Source organism: Acanthochromis polyacanthus, chromosome 1 (assembly GCF_021347895.1).
Source record: "Acanthochromis polyacanthus isolate Apoly-LR-REF ecotype Palm Island chromosome 1, KAUST_Apoly_ChrSc, whole genome shotgun sequence".
In the NCBI taxonomy this organism is placed as follows: Eukaryota; Metazoa; Chordata; class Actinopteri; family Pomacentridae; genus Acanthochromis; species Acanthochromis polyacanthus.
Window position 1 is genome coordinate 36,581,665 of NC_067113.1, and position 21,172 is coordinate 36,602,836.

Below are 21,172 nucleotides of genomic sequence, written 5' to 3' on the forward strand. Positions count from 1 at the left end.
TAGTGTGTGATTGTGTATCTGGTGGGTTGTGTAGCTGTAGTGTGTGATTGTGTATCTGGTGGGTTGTGTAGCTGTAGTGTGTGATTGTGTATCTGGTGGGTTGTGTAGCTGTAGTGTGTGATTGTGTATCTGGTGGGTTGTGTAGCTGTAGTGTGTGATTGTGTATCTGGTGGGTTGTGTAGCTGTAGTGTGTGATTGTGTATCTGGTGGGTTGTGTAGCTGTAGTGTGTGATTGTGTATCTGGTGGGTTGTGTAGCTGTAGTGTGTGATTGTGTATCTGGTGGGTTGTGTAGCTGTAGCGCTGTTTACGGTCTGTGTTTGTGAAAGTTTACTTTCCTAGTTTCACATCTAATCACTGCTGGATGTCAGATGAAGATTTTTTAATGAATTCGTCTGATCTTCTGCTGATCTTCTGCTGGTTTTTACACATTAGTTCAGATATTCCTGTTAGGAGTCCTGCCTTCAGAATCACATCAGTGGAGATGATCAGGAGGATTTTAATCATCCAGAATCTGTCCAGCTGGACTCCATCCATCCATCAGGTCCTTGTGAATGTGTGTCAGTGGGCTGAGTGGGAGTTTAAAGAGTGATCTGTCTGAAAGAGAACCAACAGGTCCTGACCTCACAGTTCTCTACAGGCAGCCGTCCTAACCCTATCAGGCTTTCAGATGGTTAGTTCAGCAACAGGATGAGGCTGAGCTCACATCTCTGCTCTGTGTTTTCTACACTGAGCTCCAGCTTTTATCTGCAGCGACACAGAGAGCTGACTGTAAAAGTTCAGTAGAGGAGGTGAAGGTCGGATACTCCTGAGAGCTGAGAGGAGGAGGCCTGAAAGGAGAGACGGGAATGAATGGAGAGCGCTGAGAACATCAGGCTCTTCTTCACAGTTAGCAGCCCACACCTTCAGCAGATCCTCATAACAAACATCTAACGGAGAATCAGACTGAAGATCTCTGGTTCAGGGACCAAAGTATGATCGGTGTCTCCAGGAGATTCATCATTAGAGTCTAGTAGAACCTCTGGGAGTCCTCCAGAAGAAGAACTTATGTTTTTCCTAGTATGTATTTTCTGTAAATAGTTTGTAGTTGTTAGTTTTTCAGGAACATGTAGACTTCAGTGCTTCTGGTTAATTTTCCAGACAGATCTCCATCTCCATGGTCAGTTCTTGGACAGTTGGAAAGTTAGGTTCTGTCTCTAGTTTCTGATCAGTGTCGTTTCAACAGTTTTCAGCAGAGAACCTGTCCCACCAGGTTTGGGTTCCAGAGGGTTAAACCAATGTTCTGACCATTTAATGAATACAGCAGCAGCAGTTCTCTGGTTCTTCATACCTCACGTTCTGACCACGTGGCCTTCAGGTTCCTACAGTTAGTTCTGTTTAATACACAGAACATCTGATCGGCGAAGACTTAACCTTTAGAACTGAGAATAAAATCCTGCTGGTTTGTGGGTTTAGCCAGTAAAATCAGGTTTCTGTCTGTCCATGTGGAGATGCTTCAGAGCAGCTTCAGAGGGTGACATTCAGAGCAGGTGAAGCTCTGAGTAGCTCCTTGGTCTTTGTTTGGCCCAAACTGTCATGTTGGTATTAGAAAGGCTAAAACACTCGCTGCATGTATTTAACTTGCTGCTGTTAGATTTCAGCTCTGCAGCCTCATTTCCAACATCTGGCCTGAAGCTGAAGCTTTAGTGGACCAGCGGGGTGGATGCTGGTCAGGTCTGCTCACATAAAGAACCAAACATGAGTCTGGCCCAGAGGAGAAAACCTTCTGCAGAAAGACGAGCTTACAGCGAGGACACAGCGCTCCGCCGCCGACTCGATTAGGAAGTTTTATTAAATGTTTCTGCTCCCTGGAGACATGAAATGGTATTTGGCTCTGAGCAGGAGAGCAGTGATTAAATGGCTTTTTGATGTTGATGCATTTGGAAGTCCCGCTGGCTGTTATCTCCACAGCACTTAGTCTAATGTGAGGACGGATGGAGGCTTTCTGCTGCCGTCACCAAGGAAATGCATGGAGGCACATGGAATACACTTTATATCCTTTAAATATTTTTATTATTATGTGTTTTAATAGATTTTATCAGAACATCTGGTTCTTCATCTGCAGGAACTTTATCAATGATCAGAGTTCTGCCTTCATCCTGGTCCACATTTATCACTTTTAATGGACTTTTCCAGAACTTCATCAGTCCAGCAGATAGAACCATGACATTTAGGAGGAGAAACATCTGAGTTCTGGTAAAAACTGACCCCAGATCATCCAGCTGAGGCCACATCGGTGTGATTCACCAGATCTATAGAAAGTGTTGTTAAACTCCTGAAGCTTTCCTTCATGTTTCCTGCAGTAGATTAACGGATTAGTTTAACTTTTACATCCATCTCCAGCTATTTTAATAATTGATTAGTCTGTTCTGTGATTCTTTAATGTGGATATTTTCTGGGTTGTTTCCTCTTTTCTGACAGTAAACTGAATATATCTGGATAAATCCAGATGTTTGTCCTGTAGGACTTTATTCCACTGTGATCTACGTCGTGTTCTTCAGGGTTTCTGTAAAAAGACAACATGGATCAGAGCTGCTGGTGTCTTTCAGGGTCAAATGTTACATCAGTTCTTCCATCTTCATAGATGTGCTGTAATGTGGTGTTTCCTTCTTTATTTAGGTTCATTTTGCTCCATAACTGTGTTTGGATTAATTATCTTCCTGCTTCAGTCTCTTACAGCACATAAATAAAAGTCACGTCTATTTATAGCAGTTGACAGTCTGAACATGTGGATTCTGATGTCCCAGTCTGTTGTACTGGTCCCAGTTCAGCTGTTGGTCTCTGGAGAAGCAGGATTCTCCAGTTTTTACCGTCCTCTGAGCTCTGCAGCAGAATCCCTCAGCAGCGTGTCACCAGGATTCACACAAAGCTGATTATTGGCTATTTTCAGCTGCTTTGAAGTCACGTCTTCACTCCTGAGTTTGGAGGATTTTCACTGGAGTGAAACAGATTTTTAAAAAATAATTCATAGATGTCTGAGCGGCTCTTTGAGCAGCTCCTGAACGCTGCAGTGAGACTCAGAGGTCGAGCAGTTTGGGATGTCAGAGCTGAAGGAATAATCCTAAAAAATTGTTATGCTGCTGTCAGCTGCCACTGATTCTGTTAGATCTGAGGAGGAAAAAACACACTTAGAAAAACACAGTTGGAAAAACGCAGTTAGAAAAACACAGTAAGAAAAACGCAGTTAGAAAAAACACAGTTAGAAAAACGCAGTTAGAAAAACGCAGTAAGAAAAACGCAGTTAGAAAAACACAGTTGGAAAAACGCAGTTAGAAAAACACAGTAAGAAAAACGCAGTAAGAAAAACGCAGTTGGAAAAACGCAGTTAGAAAAACCGCAGTTAGAAAAACCGCAGTTAGAAAAACCGCAGTTAGAAAAAACGCAGTTGGAAAAACGCAGTTGGAAAAACGCAGTTGGAAAAACGCAGTTGGAAAAACGCAGTTAGAAAAAACGCAGTTGGAAAAACGCAGTTGGAAAAACGCAGTTAGAAAAACCGCAGTTAGAAAAAACGCAGTTAGAAAAAACGCAGTTAGAAAAAACGCAGTTGGAAAAACGCAGTTGGAAAAACGCAGTTAGAAAAACGCAGTTGGAAAAACGCAGTTGGAAAAACGCAGTTGGAAAAACGCAGTTAGAAAAAACGCAGTTGGAAAAACGCAGTTGGAAAAACGCAGTTGGAAAAAACGCAGTTAGAAAAAACGCAGTTGGAAAAACGCAGTTGGAAAAACGCAGTTGGAAAAACCGCAGTTGGAAAAAACGCAGTTAGAAAAAACGCAGTTGGAAAAACGCAGTTGGAAAAACGCGGTTAGAAAAAACGCAGTTAGAAAAAACGCAGTTGGAAAAACACAGTTAGAAAAACACAGAAATACACGGTTAGAAAAATGCAGTTGGAACACACAGTTGTGTGTGTTTGTGACGTCATGTCCAATGGAAACTGAGCGGCTGATCCCAGTGCTCCCAGCAGGCTGCACATACTGGTGTGTTTATTAGCAGCCTGAATGTCATCAGAACAGTAATTAATAAATAATCAGTTTATTGTTAGTTTTATTAAGTTGTCAGTAATGTGTTTGTGGTGTTTTTTAATAAATAAACTGAACAGTCAGCAGCTCTGATGTTTAACTGGAAACTCAGACATTTTTATTATAATTAAAGCTTTTTAAAGGCGTCAGGACAGATTTACTGAGCCTGAAGATAAAGATCAGCTGCTCTGATTTAACCTGTGGTGGAACATGAACACCTGGCTGTAGTTTAACTGGACGCTCGTTTCAGGTTGTGGTTCAGTTTTACTGTTTGATTTGCTGCATTTATATCAGGACTCCTCTGCATGCTATCGGCCGGAGCACGCTAACAGCGTTAGCCTGCAGACGTGTGATTTTTATTTGACAGAAATCTAAATCCGTTTTGGTACCGCAGGTCTTTAGGGCCTGTTTACACGAAGCAGCAGTACCAGTCCAGATGTTTGGTTCTGCTTTCTCAGCGCAGAAGTTCTTGAGTCAGTTACAGCGTGCTAACAGAGTTAGCCTGCAGAGCTAAGCTCTGTGGTTGTTATTGATCCAGATGCAGCCATGTTCACCCACACTCATCCATTATCTGATTATCAGATCTGATATTCAGCGTATTCCCTTAAGAGTTGCTTTTTTGTGTTGAAGTTTGTGTTTATTTCCATTTTTACTGCAAACCTGTATCACTTCCTCCATAATAACCAGGATTCTTATTGGACCTGAAAAAACGTATCAACGATGAGAAATGTGATGAAGTTGTGGAGCTCAGTGAGCTGCTGACCTGCTCACCTGGATGGGAACGAGAGCGGTGTCATATTTCAGGAACCTCACCTCGATTTTTCCTGTCAGGTGTTGGTCACAGCTGTCAGAGTTCAGATGAGTTGGGGCTTCAGATGGTCACATCCCTGATTCTGGTGTTTCTGAGTCCCATGGAGCATCTTTTACTCACTTTCAGAGGAACTCTTTCCTTCACAGGAACTCTGTTCTGGTGGTTTTTCACCTTTAATGTTTGGTGTGGTTCACATCTCCTCACCTGTAGACACTGAGGTTTGTGGTGTTTCAGCCTCAGCAGAGTTTGATTCAGTTTATTCTCAAATAGAGAATAAAGATTAGTTTGAAGGAAGAAAACAGCTGCAGTTAAAAATCGTGTGTGTGTGTGTGTGTGTGTGTCAGCAGCCCAGATATTAAACATTCTGTGTATTGATTTTTATTGACCTGTGGTTGTTCTGTGACTAATTAAATTAACAGCAGAGAAACTGATGACTCCAGCAGACCACAACCTGTGTGTGTGTTATTATCAGTTTATTTAAAAAGGGACCATGTACAATATTAAACATAAATGTTTCCATTTCAGAAGACCCCAATGAAAACAGTCAATGGTGAAGCCACTACCTCACCCGGGTTAGGGAAACCGGGACCTTCCCCTGGAGCCAGGCCTGGAGGGGGGAGCTCGCAAGAGAGCGTCTGGTGGCCGAGCCTTGAGGTCCCGTGGGGCTCGGTCGGGCACAGCCCGAAGAAGTAACACGGGGCCACCGCCCAGTAGGCCCACCACCTACAGGGCAGAAAGTCAGGGTTGGGTGCTATGTTCATCGGGCAGTAGGCAGGAGCGAGCGTCTGGGCGTGCCGCCCCCTGGTGGCGTAGACTAGCTCTGGGGACGTGGAACGTCACCTCACTGGCGGGGAAGAAACCTGAGCTGGTGCGGGAGGTGGAGCGATACCGACGAGATATAGTTGGGCTCACCTCCACGCACAGCAAGGGTTCTGGAACCAGAATCCTGGAGAGGGGTTGGACTCTCTCATACTCCGGAGTTGCCTAAAGTGAGAGGCGCCGGGTGGGTGTGGGGATACTCACAAGCCCCGGGAATTCCATAGTTCTCCCGGGAGACTTCAACGCTCACGTGGGCAACGATGGAGAAACCTGGAGGGGGGTGATTGGGAGGAACAGCCTGAACCCGAGTGGTGTTTTGTTATTCGACTTCTGTGCTAGTCATAGTTTGGCTATAACAAACACCATGTTCGAGCATAAGGTTGCTCATAAGTGTACTTGGTACCAGAGCACCTTAGGCCAAAGGTCGATGATTGACTTTATAGTCGTATCGTCAGACCTGCGGCCGTATGTTTTGGACACTCGGGTTAAGAGAGGTGCAGAGCTGTCAACTGATCACCACCTGGTGGTGAGTTGGATCCAATGGCGGGGAAGACTGCCAGACAGACCTGGTAAACCCAAACGTGTAGTGCGGGTGAACTGGGAACGTCTGGCGGAGGACCCTGTCCCTAAGGTTTTTAACTCCCACCTCCGGAAGAGTTTCTCCTGCATCCCGGGGGAGGTTGGGGACATGGATTCTGAGTGGTCCATGTTCAAAGCCTCCATTGCAGAAGCAGCTGCTAGGAGCTGTGGTCTGAAGGTCACTGGTGCCTGTCGTGGTGGCAATCCAAGGACCCGCTGGTGGACACCAGTGGTGAGGGAGGCCGTCAGGCTGAAAAAGGAGACTTTTCGAGCCTGGTTGGCCCGGGGGTCTCCTGAAGCAGCTGACAGGTACTGGTTGGCCAAAAGGGCGGCAGCTGTGGCGGTTGTGGAAGCTAAAACTCGGGTGTGGGAGGAGTTCGGGGAGGCCATGGAGATGGACTTTCAGTCGGCCTCGAGGAAGTTTTGGCAAACCGTTCGACGCCTCAGGAATGGGAGGCAGGGCTTCATTCAGGCTGTGTACAGTCGGAGTATAGAACTGTTGACCTGTACTGGGGATATTGTCGAGCGGTGGAAAGAGCACTTCGAGGAACTCCTGAACCCGTTAAACACGTCCTCTATGGAGGAGGCAGAGCCTGAAGACTCGGGGGGTGGGGGTTGGGGATCTTCGTCCATATCCGTGGCAGAGGTCACAGAGGTAGTTAAGAGGCTCCTCGGTGGCAAGGCGCCAGGTGTGGACGAGATTCGCCCTGAGATGCTGACGGCTCTGGACATTGTTGGACTGTCCTGGTTGACACATCTATACAATGTCGTGTGGGCATCGGGTACGGTGCCTGTGGAGTGGCAGACCGGGGTGGTGGTCCCTATTTTCAAAAAGGGGGACCGGAGAGTGTGTGCCAACTACCGTGGTATCACACTTCTCAGTCTCCCCGGGAAAGTTTACTCTAGGGTGCTGGAAGGGAGGATCCAACCGATAGTCGAACCTCGGATTCAGGAGGAGCAATGCGGATTCCATCCTGGTCGTGGAACAGCGGACCAGCTCTTTACCCTTGCGGAGCTGCTGAGGGGGTCATGGGAGTATGACCTGACAGTCTACATGTGTTTTGTGGATCTGGAGAAGGCCTATGACCGTGTCCCTCGAGGGGCTTTGTGGGGGGCACTGCGGGAGTATGGGGTCCCGGGCTCATTGCTACGAGCCGTTCGGTCCCTGTACGACCAAAGTGAGAGCTGTGTCCGCATACTCGGCACTAAGTCAGACACGTTTCCAGTGGGTGTTGGACTCCCACCAGGGCTGCTCCTTGTCTCCAATCCTGTTTGTGGTTTTCATGGACAGGATTTCAAGGCGCAGTTGTGGTGGAGAGGGTTTGTGGTTTGGGAGCCTCGGGATGGCATCTCTGCTTTTTGCGGATGATGTGGTTTTATTGGTGTCCTCAGACCGTGACCTTCAGCATACACTGGAGCGGTTTGCAGCCGAGTGCGAAGCGGCAGGGATGCGGATCAGCACCTCCAAGTCCGAGGCCATGGTTCTCTGCCGGAAACCGGTGGATTGCTCCCTCCGGGTTGGGGAGGAATTGCTTTCCCAAGCGAAGGAGTTTAAATATCTCGGGATCTTGTTCGCGAGTGATGGGAAAATGAAGCGAGAGATGGACAGGCGGATTGGTGCGGCGTCAGCTATAATGCGGGCGTTGTACCGGTCCATCGTGGTGAAGAGGGAGCTGAGCTGTAAGGCGAAGCTCTCAATCCAACGTTCCAACGTTCACCTATGGTCATGAGCTTTGGGTAGTGACCGAAAGAACAAGATCGCGGATACAAGCGGCCGAAATGAGCTTCCTCCGTAGGGTGGCTGGACTCAGCCTTAGAGATAGGCTGAGGAGCTCAGACATCCGGAGGGAGCTCGGAGTAGAGCCGCTGCTCCTTCGCATCGAAAGGAGCCAGTTGAGGTGGTTTGGCCACCTGATTCGGATGCCTCCAGGGAGACTTCCTCTGGAGGTTTTCTGAGCACGTCCGCCTGGGAGGAGACGGGGTAGACTCAGAACTCATCCCGTCTGGGCTACCTGGTTGATCCTGCCAGTAGCATATGCTTGTCTCAAAGATTAAGCCATGCAAGTCTAAGTGCAGACGGCCGGTACAGTGAAACTGCAAATGGCTCATTAAATCAGTTATGGTTCCTTTGATCGCTCTGTCAACGATACCCAACAGGCTTATCAAAATGTCTGATCCACTTGTGAAACTCTTCCTCATCTGTCAAGCAAACCCAGCCATCATCATCGTCATTTACGACGGGGCTGTGAACGTCACTGCAGCCTCCACCGTTATCAGTGCATTTTCTCCCGTGTCTGCTATTTCCGCTTTTTTTTTTTCAACCCCCGCTATCCCCCTCATCATTAGCGGTGTTCTGACCCCTCCAGCTACACCCACCACGTCCCCTCTTGCCACTCCGGACCCCGTGAAGCGAAGCATCGGCTCCAGTATGTGCTGCTTGTGGACTGTCATGGCACACCTGCCGTTACGCACAGACGCAGCGGCACTTTGTCTCAGTGGACGACTGAACATCTTCATCAGAGGGTGAATATTCCTCAGAATCTGAGTAAGCCATTACTTGCCAAAGTACTTTGTCAGCGTTGACCAGACCTCTCGGTATGGTGAGTTTTCTTGCTCTAAAATGTGCCATCTTGCTCTCTGATACGCTCCGATGACGAGTCTCGTCTCCTCGGTTTTCAAACTCTGTATGAGCCGCCTGAAGCCCGGGTTTTCAACAATGGAATACGGGACCATGGCACTGCAAATAAAGCCCGCTATCGCCTCGGTTATTTTGTTAGTGCGTGTAGAGCTAGCTGGTAGTTGTAGAGCTTCCAACAGGGGTCAGGCATTTGGGTTCTGTAAAGCGTCTTGAGACGATTTGACTGTAATTGACGCTATATAAATAAAATTGAATTGAATTGAATTGAATTGAATTAAGTTTTTTTTGTTGCGGTCCGGCGGCCTTGGACCTGATGTCTTGGTGGTGTCGCTGCATGTGGTTCCTGAGGTTGGTCGTGTTTCCACAAAACTTTACCTCCATCTGGCATATCTTGCAAATGGCTTTGCTCTTGTCAAGCTCCTTTCTCGAATCGTCGTTCCTAAACCCGAAATAATTCCAGATATCCACTTTGAGCGACTCTGGCCTTTTCAAATCCGGAGTTTGGCTAACTGCACAGCTACCGCCCGACGCCATGTTGTAAAGAGAACTTGCAGTATCTTCACGCTGCGCCTGCTCGAGTCACGTCACTAGTGGGGTTAAAGTTCACCCAGGAAAAAATAAATGTAAAAATATATGTGTGTATAAAAATGGATCTTTTGACGTGCGAATCGATTTTTTGAAATTTAAATGAGAATCAATTTAAAATCGGCAAATCGATTTTTTTCAACCCAGCACTATGATTAACTATTTTCTGTTTTTAATCTGGATTATTAACTATTTTCGGTTCCACTTCTGAATCCTCTCTGTGAATTTAAACATTTCTTCCAGTTTTTCCTGTTCAGAACTATCAGCTGAAGTCTGTAAATGTAAACTGTCTGGTCAACAGGAGGTAAAAACAGCCAATCATTGACTTTCTCATATTGAACTGACTTCCTGTCATCACCCACAGCAGATGGTTGTCGTAGTGATAAAATAACAGTGGCAGCCGGCCAATCAGGAAAGGATACACACCTGTGTGTGTGTTACTGTGTGTATCAGGACATTAGATCATATCTCAGCCGTCCTATCAGATCCCAGCATGCTATCATGTACGCTGCTAACTTCCTCTCCTTCACATCTGTCTGTGTGTGTTCTATAGTGTGTGTGTGTGTGTAGTGTGTGTGTGTGTCTTGTAGTGTGTGTGTGTAGTAGTGTGTGTGTGTCTTGTAGTGTGTGTGTGTGTCTTGTAGTGTGTGTGTTCTATAGTGTGTGTGCTGTAGTGTGTGTGTCTTGTAGTGTGTGTGTAGTAGTGTGTGTGTGTCTTGTAGCGTGTGTGTGTGTGTCTTGTAGTGTGTGTGTTCTATAGTGTGTGTGCTGTAGTGTGTGTGTCTTGTAGTGTGTGTGTAGTAGTGTGTGTGTGTCTTGTAGCGTGTGTGTGTGTGTCTTGTAGTGTGTGTGTCTTGTAGTGTGTTTTCCATCCTGTTGTGAGTCAGATGTCCTCAGAAGTCCAGGATTTCCGGCCTGGAGGGTCACTGTGAGGTTAATGCTGCATTCAAGGACCACAGAGGAATAGGAAATCTGAGAATACTGTGACAAATATTAATAGACTTCTATGCTGATACCAGTTATTAATTAGATTTGAATCAATTATTTGTTATTAAATCTGAATTGATTATCATATCTGAATTAATTATTATTAGCTTTGAATTAATTAGTGATTGAATAGATCTGAATTAATTAATTGTAATTAGATCTGACTTAGAGCTTCATGTTTTCTATTATGAGGAGGAACCAGCCGGTAGAAATATTTATGTGTGAACATTAAACCGTTTGTCGTTTTGCTGGTTAGTCAGTGAACATTAAACAATGACTTCCTGTATGAGGTCAGACAGTTTCATCCAATGAGCTGATCTGATGCCTTCAAGGTCCCATGGTGGTTCTATTCCATCTGATGGTTCACGTCTGTCAGGGGTTGGTTCCTCCATGAGTCCGGGTTCAGTGAGCCCAGAGACAACATAATCTGTTGGAGGTCCAGAGGTTCTGCTGGAGGTCCAGAGGTTCTGCTGGAGGTCCAGAGGTTCTGTTGGAGGTCCAGAGGTTCTAGAGTTTATCAGGAAGTAAAAGAGGCTGAAACTTTAATGTTTTTTCTCACAGCTCCACTGCAGCAGAACTGGAACCATTTTAATCCAGATGTTCAGCTGGATAAAGAAAGAAAACCAAGTATTTGGTGTTAATGAGACATAAATTAGAGTTTGAATTGTGTTTTTCATCCTAAAACGAGAACATCCAGGGAGGAATTATGGGATAGAAGAAGGATTTTGTGCTTTTATCTTGGAACGTTCTCTGGTTTGTAATGAGAGCTGAAGGTTCGTTGTTGTGTTTCAGGTCTGACCACTGAAGGTCTGTACCGGGTCAGCGGGAACAAGACGGACCAGGACAACATCCAGAAGCTGTTTGATCAAGGTAGAGCTACCTGCATTATCCCAGATCATCCTCACATGAACTCAGGATGTGTCTGAGAAATAAATAAAACATAACATAATAAAATATAACATAACATTTATATAATAGACCTGGGGGCCCTCAGACCTGATCATGTGACCGTGAAGCTCCACCCACATTCTGCTTCCTGTCTGTCCTGCAGAGGATGAACCAGCTGATTGTGTGTTTGTCCTCTAGATCACAGCATTGACTTCGTGGCGATGGACGTGGCCGTGAACGCTGCTGCTGGAGCTCTGAAGGCGTTCTTCACCGACCTCCCCGACCCACTGATCCCCTACAGTCTGCACCCGGAGCTGGTGGAGGCAGCCAGTAAGACCTCTGTTCTCAGTCTGTCCTGAAACCTGAAGTTCAGATTCAGAATCGTTTATTGTCTCTGGATAACAACCAAATCTAACTCACAGAGACACTGATTTAATCTGACCGCAACTTTAAGTTAACCCCTTAAGCTTTAGTGTACCGCCGGCGGTACACCTACTAATTTGCATAGGAATTTCAAGAATGTCCGACGGGTGCAAACACGATTATACAAACACTATACACCGATGGAAAGCTTAGATTCTCATGAATCCGCCGGTATAAACCACTTTCAGATGTGATTACCACAGCGGGTGAGAAAAACACATTTGTCCGACAAAAACAAATATTCATCCATCCGTTCTCTATACACGGCTTCAACGCACACAGCGCGACTCACATTTCCGGGTTCATTATTACACACAGAAAAAAAGATTCCACAAAAAACGGCCATAATCCAACCTTTTACATCCAGATGACACAAGCCAGTAAACTATTTTATCCAAAACATGTCCTGAAGTCGGTATAAAATCCCCGAATCGGTCGTTTTCAAGGAAATGCACCTCCCGATGCGCGTCCAATATTCCCCGTATTTTTCGTAATTTTTTTTATTTAAAAATAGAATATTAGCGATTTTTTGTACTGAAAACGGCTGGAAATAACTGAAGCTTAAAGGGTTAAAGATTTAAATAAATTCTAACTCCACCCTGACATCTGACTGCTATATCTTAGCTTAGCTTAGTGAGTATAAACAGGTAAATCCACATGGAGGTGGAGAGAACTTTCCAGAATGTTCTCTCATGGTTCCTTCAGTTCTTCTGTTTCCTACAGCTTCAGCTTTAACTCGGCTACTAGAACCAACTGTTAGTGGACTTTAAGGAGTCAGAACCAACAGTTAGACTTTAAGGAGTCAGAACCAACAGTTAGACTTTAAGGAGTCAGAACCAACAGTTAGACTTTAGGAGTCAGAACCAACAGTTAGTGGACTTTAAGGAGTCAGAACCAACAGTTAGACTTTAAGGAGTCAGAACCAGCAATTAGACTTTAAGGAGTCAGAACCAACAGTTAGTGGACTTTAAGGAGTCAGAACCAACAGTTAGTGGACTTTAAGGAGTCAGAACCAACAGTTAGACTTTAAGGAGTCAGAACCAACAGTTAGACTTTAGGGAGTCAGAACCAACAGTTAGACTTTAGGAGTCAGAACCAACAGTTAGTGGACTTTAAGGAGTCAGAACCAACAGTTAGACTTTAAGGAGTCAGAACCAGCAATTAGACTTTAAGGAGTCAGAACCAACAGTTAGTGGACTTTAAGGAGTCAGAACCAACAGTTAGTGGACTTTAAGGAGTCAGAACCAACAGTTAGACTTTAAGGAGTCAGAACCAACAGTTAGCGGACTTTAAGGAGTCAGAACCAACAGTTAGTGGACTTTAAGGAGTCAGAACCAACAGTTAGACTTTAAGGAGTCAGAACCAACAGTTAGTGGACTTTAAGGAGTCAGAACCAACAGTTAGACTTTAAGGAGTCAGAACCAACAGTTAGCGGACTTTAAGGAGTCAGAACCAACAGTTAGTGGACTTTAAGGAGTCAGAACCAACAGTTAGACTTTAAGGAGTCAGAACCAACAGTTAGTGGACTTTAAGGAGTCAGAACCAACAGTTAGTGGACTTTAAGGAGTCAGAACCAACAGTTAGTGGACTTTAAGGAGTCAGAACCAACAGTTAGCGGACTTTAAGGAGTCAGAACCAACAGTTAGTGGACTTTAAGGAGTCAGAACCAACAGTTAGACTTTAAGGAGTCAGAACCAACAGTTAGACTTTAAGGAGTCAGAACCAACAGTTAGCGGACTTTAAGGAGTCAGAACCAACAGTTAGACTTTAAGGAGTCAGAACCAACAGTTAGCGGACTTTAAGGAGTCAGAACCAACAGTTAGTGGACTTTAAGGAGTCAGAACCAACAGTTAGACTTTAAGGAGTCAGAACCAACAGTTAGTGGACTTTAAGGAGTCAGAACCAACAGTTAGACTTTAAGGAGTCAGAACCAACAGTTAGCGGACTTTAAGGAGTCAGAACCAACAGTTAGTGGACTTTAAGGAGTCAGAACCAACAGTTAGACTTTAAGGAGTCAGAACCAACAGTTAGTGGACTTTAAGGAGTCAGAACCAACAGTTAGTGGACTTTAAGGAGTCAGAACCAACAGTTAGTGGACTTTAAGGAGTCAGAACCAACAGTTAGCGGACTTTAAGGAGTCAGAACCAACAGTTAGCGGACTTTAAGGAGTCAGAACCAACAGTTAGACTTTAAGGAGTCAGAACCAACAGTTAGACTTTAAGGAGTCAGAACCAACAGTTAGCGGACTTTAAGGAGTCAGAACCAACAGTTAGACTTTAAGGAGTCAGAACCAACAGTTAGACTTTAGGAGTCAGAACCAACAGTTAGTGGACTTTAAGGAGTCAGAACCAACAGTTAGTGGACTTTAAGGAGTCAGAACCAACAGTTAGACTTTAAGGAGTCAGAACCAGCAATTAGACTTTAAGGAGTCAGAACCAACAGTTAGTGGACTTTAAGGAGTCAGAACCAACAGTTAGTGGACTTTAAGGAGTCAGAACCAACAGTTAGACTTTAAGGAGTCAGAACCAACAGTTAGCGGACTTTAAGGAGTCAGAACCAACAGTTAGACTTTAAGGAGTCAGAACCAACAGTTAGCGGACTTTAAGGAGTCAGAACTACGAAGGTTTCTGTTAGAACATATCAGGATGTTAGTCATTAATTAATCAGAGTTAATTAAGCTAATTATAAACAGATTAATGGATCAGTTAGCAGACAAATAAAGGCAGCTCAGAAATATTCTGTTTTATTGTGTGTTTTATTGTGTGTTTTATTGTGTTTTGTGTGTCAGAAATTGTGGACTACATGGAGCGTCTGCAGGTTCTGCGTGAGATCGTGAAAAAGTTTCCGTCGGTGAACTACCAGGTCTTTAAATACATCATCACACACCTGAACAGGTAAAACACCTGAAATATGAATGAATGAATGAATGAATATGAACTGTTATTGATTCGTAATTCACCGATTAAAGTCCATTCATTCTTTATTGAACTTGTTTTTCTTACGTTTTCTGTGCAATATTCATATTTTATAGCTTTAAAGGCTGCAGAAATGTGTATTTAAATGTTGTGTTGATGGTCTTCAGGAGGATGAAGGTTGTCTAAACGTTGTTAAAACGTTGTGTCTCTGTTGTCAGGGTGAGCCAGCACAGTAAAACCAACCTGATGACGGCTGATAACCTCTCCATCTGCTTCTGGCCGACGCTGATGAGACCCGACTTTGAGAACAAGGACACGCTGTCGACCACCAAGCTGAACCAGGCCGTGGTGGAGTCCTTCATCCTGCAGAGCGACTACTTCTTCCACGGTGGAGAGGTGGCCGAGAGCTCCAGCAGCGAGGGGACGCCTCCTCCACACTGTCACAACATGGTGGAGGCTCTGCTGCCGCTGCAGCTACCTCCACCGCTGCAGCCCCAGCAGATCCAGCAGATCCAGATCCAGCACACGCTGCCGCCAGACCCACTCATATAGCAGCTTCTGGAGAGCTTCTGAAAAACTTCTGAAGAGTTTCTGGGACTCCTGAGCTGCTCAAACACCTCCAGTCTCCTGTGGGCACATAGCAACGCTGAGCACACTGAGGTTCTCCTGAAGGAGGAACCGACTGATCCACTGTTTGTCTTCCTGCACAGGAAACCTTTCTTCTTCTTCTTCTTCTTCTTCTTCTTCGTCTGGTGGCTGAAGCAGCGAGCAGATCCGTGGACTCGCAGACGTCTGGATTATTTTTGGAGGAGGACGATGAAGGTCCAAACGCCAATTTCATGTTTGTCACGTTAGTTTTTGTATTTTTTTATGGTTTGTGTCTGCTGAGTGTTTGAGGAGCAGCAGAAGGAAAAAGGGAAGCAGGACCTGGACGAAGACGATGACGACGATGATGATGATGATGATGATGATGATGATGATGAAACCACTTGGAGGCATCTCGACTCCTTCGCTCTTCGTTTCTTCTGCCGGTTTGTTGGATGGAAACTTGCATGTCTCTGTTTTTGCCACTTTAGTGAAACAACTAAAAAGAAACTTAAAGTAAAAAAATAAACTCTGAAGCTCGTTTTGGTTTAAGGGAACGTTTCTTCATCGCTTCCTTCCTCCTTCATCAACAAACCAACGGTTAATCTCATATTTTTGGTTGTTTGTGGAATAGTTTCCCTAAATAGAGGACAGAATATATAAAGTATAAATCTATGAATTATCAGCAGAGGCTGTTAGTGAACTGCGGGGTACGGACTATAACCTGGACATTCATCTGTTCTGATGCTGTGTGAATGAGAGAGTGGTAGCGGATCAATAACTGATCAGTAACTGTTCAGGAACTCTGTTTGGCTCGTCCCACACCTTAAAGTCTCTCAGCTCTTTTCTTCAGGGCTGTTTTTCTGAAACAGAAAATAAAATGGAACTTTAGTCGCTGCTGGTTTTCATCTAAACTCTAGTTTATAGAAAGTACTGCAGGTATTTATACACACTGCAGTACTCTACTGTAGTATTACTGCAGTACTCTACTGTAGTATTACTGCAGTACTCTACTGTAGTATTACTGCAGTACTCTACTGTAGTATTACTGCAGTACTCTACTGTAGTACTCAGTCTGAAGCTGCTGAAGAAAACTAACAATAATCTGCATTATTATGTTTGTTCTAGTACAAAAAGGAAAGAAACCAGAATAAAGTGATCAGATCCTTTCCTGATTGTTCGATTAGCAGAACAGTTCCTGATTGATTTCATGGATCAATTGTTTGAATGTGAACAAAAAGTTAAAAAACAGAATTTATTTGGTTTAATTTGAGATCTTCTTTAACTTTAGACCAATTTGTCTCCAGTTACAGTTTTAAATCATCATCTCTGGTGTTTCTGTTCATGTTTGTGACGACAGGAAGTTCTTCTGCTGCTTCAGGTTTTAGTCCTAAAGAGCTTAAAGTTTAACGTTGGGATGAAACCAGAACTTTAGAAGAATTCAGAGAAACAATCAGCAAAGTTTGAATCTGAAGCTTTTAGTTTCTGTTCAAGAACTTCAGAAACTCAGAGGTGAGAGACGTAGATCTGACCAACATAGATCTGATGAAGGTAGATCTGACCAACATAGATCTGATGAAGGTAGATCTGACCAACATAGATCTGATGAAGGTAGATCTGACCAACATAGATCTGATGAAGGTAGATCTGACCATCATAGATCTGATGAAGGTAGATCTGTCCATCATAGATCTGATGAAGGTAGATCTGACCAACATAGATCTGATGAAGGTAGATCTGACCATCATAGATCTGATGAAGGTAGATCTGACCAACATAGATCTGATGAAGGTAGATCTGACCAACATAGATCTGATGAAGGTAGATCTGTCCATCATAGATCTGATGAAGGTAGATCTGTCCATCATAGATCTGATGAAGGTAGATCTGACCAACATAGATCTGATGAAGGTAGATCTGTCCATCATAGAGCTGATGAAGGTAGATCTGACCAACATAGATCTGATGAAGGTAGATCTGTCCATCATAGATCTGATGAAGGTAGATCTGTCCATCATAGATCTGATGAAGGTAGATCTGACCAACATAGATCTGATGAAGGTAGATCTGACCAACATAGATCTGATGAAGGTAGATCTGTCCATCATAGAGCTGATGAAGGTAGATCTGACCAACATAGATCTGATGAAGGTAGATCTGTCCATCATAGATCTGATGAAGGTAGATCTGACCAACATAGATCTGATGAAGGTAGATCTGTCCATCATAGATCTGATGAAGGTAGATCTGTCCATCATAGATCTGATGAAGGTAGATCTGACCAACATAGATCTGATGAAGGTAGATCTGTCCATCATAGATCTGATGAAGGTAGATCTGTCCATCATAGATCTGATGAAGGTAGATCTGACCAACATAGATCTGATGAAGGTAGATCTGTCCATCATAGATCTGATGAAGGTAGATCTGTCCATCATAGATCTGATGAAGGTAGATCTGACCAACATAGATCTGATGAAGGTAGATCTGTCCATCATAGATCTGCTGGCCTGTATCGTGTCCTCTGTGCGTCCAGGTGATCTCCAGATGATCTCCAGCACTAACGGATCTGATTCTCCACTAAGGTTTAATCTTTCTACGCTAACTGATCTGTTTGAACCACTTCTACGTCTTAAAGCTTTTTTTTCCCCTCCAGGTGTGAAACTCTTCGTCTGTCAGCAGAAAACTGGGTCATTCCAGGTGAAATGAGCAGATATTCCTTGGAGGTGTTGCTGCACCATCTTCAAATTAGTCCTAAATTTGCCATTAGACAGTCACAAAAGTACTTTCTATGCAAAATTGTAGGCCTGTAGCTCAAATAGTTTCTGAGTTGTGGGGGTCTGAAATTTTCAGAATTTGTTCTATAAAAAGCTTCACCAGCGTTTTTTGCATCTTTAAGTGGTTATTTGTCAGCCTGTAGACATACCAGAGAGCTGTGAGTTGGTAAACAAGGCCTCTGCATGTAGCTAGTGCCCCACAAACATCCCCAGGTGTTTCCCTACACTCTGCAGGCCGTGGGGGCTTGATAAAAAAAGCTAAAAATTAAGAGACACCTACTCAATAGTGGGGTTTGGGACCTTAAAAGTACTAGAAATACTGCACAGAAGTGTTCTAACAGCCCTGGGTTCCATTCTACACAAACTTGTGTGATAACTTAGCAAACTGGAGCTTTCTAGGTACCTCAGTTTGGAAAATATGAGCTCCCAAAGTTGGATGAGATTTTTAATTGGCTATTTTTGGTGGCAAAAATCTCAGTGTGGGACAGGTACCAGAGACCCCAAATTTTTCTACAAGACAGTTCCATCTGTCTTCTATCACTGTACAAAAAAGCAGCAGGGTTATATTTGTAGTTACTGAGATATTCTTACTCAAAATGCCATGGGTGATGTCAGAATGGTTTTTGCTTTTCACTACTTTAAATTGGGACACAAGTATTAGTCGTCATTCCAATGGTAGTATTATGTATGTTTGGTTCTTTTTGAAATGTTAGTTGTTAAAGGTGACTACCATTATTGTTGTTATTTTTAAATTAATCAACCATAAACTACTACAGAGCTCCCTGAATTCAAGTTAGTCCATGTAATCTGTATGTGTATGTTATAATTACATGGATGCATTGTAAATGGGTGTCAACATGTCATTACACTTTTTGAAGGTCGTCACCTTTAACAAAGAACCAAACATACATAATACTACCATTGGAATGACTACTAATACTTGTATCCCAATTTAAAGTACTGAAAAGTAAAAACCATTCTGACATCACCCATGCCATTCTGAGTAAGAATATCTCAGTAACTACAAATATAACCCTGCTGCTTTTTTGTACAGTGATAGACGACAGATGGAACTGTCTTGTAGAAAAATGTGGGGTCTCTGGTACCTGTCCCACACTGAGATTGTTGCCCCCAAAAATAGCCAATTAAAAATCTCATCCAACTTTGGGAGCTCATATTTTCCAAACTGAGGTACCTAGAAAGCTCCAGTTTGCTAAGTTATCACACAAGTTTGTGTAGAATGGAACCCAGGGCTGTTAGAACACTTCTGTGCAGTGTTTCTAGTACTTTTAAGGTCCCAAACCCCACTATTGAGTAGGTGTCTCTTAATTTTTTATCATTTTTATCAAGCCCCCACGGCCTGCAGAGTGTAGGGAAACACCTGGGGATGTTTGTGGGGCACTAGCTACATGCAGAGGCCTTGTTTACCAACTCACAGCTCTCTGGTATGTCTACAGGCTGACAAATAACCACTTAAAGATGCAAAAAACGCTGGTGAAGCTTTTTATAGAACAAATTCTGAAAATTTCAGACCCCCACAACTCAGAAACTATTTGAGCTACAGGCCTACAATTTAGCATAGAAAGTACTTTTGTGACTGTCTCATGGCAAATTTAGGACTAATTTGAAGATGGTGCAGCAACACCCATCTGGTGAAACCACACGGAATGACCCACCTGGAATATTTTCATTGTTTTTTCCTGGAAGTTTCCAAATGTTTGTGGTTCTGCTGATAAAAAGTGATTTTAGGACGTTTAGCTCTCAGGATGTTCCACTGTTTAAACATTAAAACTTCTATTAATTCTGCCGTTGAGCCGTTCAAACCACTTCTAGATCATTTGGCCTCCATTCATCGTCCTCTAAGCCACTTTGACATCATAAAACTAGAATTATTTTCCCTCCAGCAGTGATTCTATTTGCAGTAAACTGATTTATTCTCGCTGCTTCAGGAACAAAAACACAAATCTCTGTCAGTTCCAGCCTCCAAATGTGACACTTTTCAATTCTAATGTGATGTTTTTACATTTTCAACCACTAACAGGCAGTAGGAGAATCTGAAGCCTTGAGCTGGAGAGTTCTGGTTTAACAGTCAGGTTACAGTTTGCAGATAGCACCAGGATGAATAGAAGCAGTTTTAAACCCACTAAACACCACATTTAAAGAATACTGGATGGGTCTGGTCTGACTGTGACTGATCGTGTTCGAACGGGACGAAGCCAAACGGAGGTGTGAGTGGATGAAGCGTCTTTTCTCTGTGGGATAGTAAAGGTTCAGCTGTTGGTCTGTAGTTTCCATCCATCAGCTGTTTTCTCCATCCGGTGTACAAACCTCTAACATCCGCTGTATGATAGTAAATAAAAGGATTTTCACTAAACTCTAAAAATACTTTTTCTTTTCTCCATAATGTTTCCAAATAAAGGTTCTTTTTTCCAAACTGCTGCGACTCATCGACGTTTTGTTCTGCAGAGTTCAGAAAACGGAACGTAGTACGTTCTGATCTATTGTTCTGATCAATAACTGATCAGACTCAGTGAACAAAGATGTGATCAGCTGGTCTGCAGAGATAAACTGGATCCTCTGGTTCCGTTTTGAACTGCTTCTTCTGCACCGTTTGATTTCTTATCCTGAGTCGCCCCCTGCTGGCTGCTGGTGGAAACAGCAGGAACTGTTCAAGTTCAGGATCCTGAAGGTCCACGCTTTTATGTTTCCTCTGATCCAGTAGATCCATGTTAGATCCGACTTATATGAGATCATTAATCCTTAAATCATATTTAGATTAAATCAGGTTTATATTAAATCAAATTTAGATTAAATCAGATTCATATTAGATCAGATTTATATTAAATCATTTAGATTAAATACGGAAGCAAATCATGGACTGCACAGTGACGTAACACTTTAGCCTTGCAGCAAGACGATCCCTGGTTCGCGTATCGGCTTTCCTGGGATCTTTCTGCATGGAGTTTGCATGTTCTCCCTGCGCATGTGCAGGTTTTCTCCGGGTTCTCCTGCTTCCTCCCACAGTCCAAAAATATCCATGTATCCATCCATCCATCCTCTATCCACCGCTTTATCCTCACTAGGGTCATGGGGGGTGCTGGGGTCTATCCCA

General features: G+C 43.8%; 1 protein-coding gene across 3 annotated transcripts in view; it reads left to right on the forward strand.

Moving 5' to 3' along the window:
- The window catches only part of arhgap5 (Rho GTPase activating protein 5), a 28,480-nt gene extending 10,468 nt beyond the window's left edge, over positions 1-18,012 (forward strand). The window contains exons 3-9 of one of the 3 annotated variants that reach the window (XM_051947554.1): positions 11,265-11,342; positions 11,559-11,690; positions 14,572-14,677; positions 14,917-16,864; positions 16,955-17,014; positions 17,045-17,734; positions 17,765-18,012. In XM_051947554.1, the coding sequence (XP_051803514.1) occupies positions 11,265-11,342; positions 11,559-11,690; positions 14,572-14,677; positions 14,917-15,250 (650 nt within the window). In that variant the 3' untranslated portion in view covers positions 15,251-16,864; positions 16,955-17,014; positions 17,045-17,734; positions 17,765-18,012. Of the gene's footprint in view, positions 1-11,264; positions 11,343-11,558; positions 11,691-14,571; positions 14,678-14,916; positions 16,865-16,939; positions 17,015-17,044; positions 17,735-17,764 lie in introns of those variants that run through there. The other 2 variants (XR_007941476.1, XR_007941475.1) reach the window with 2 other exon arrangements.
- The last annotated feature ends 3,160 nt before the right edge of the window (positions 18,013-21,172 follow it).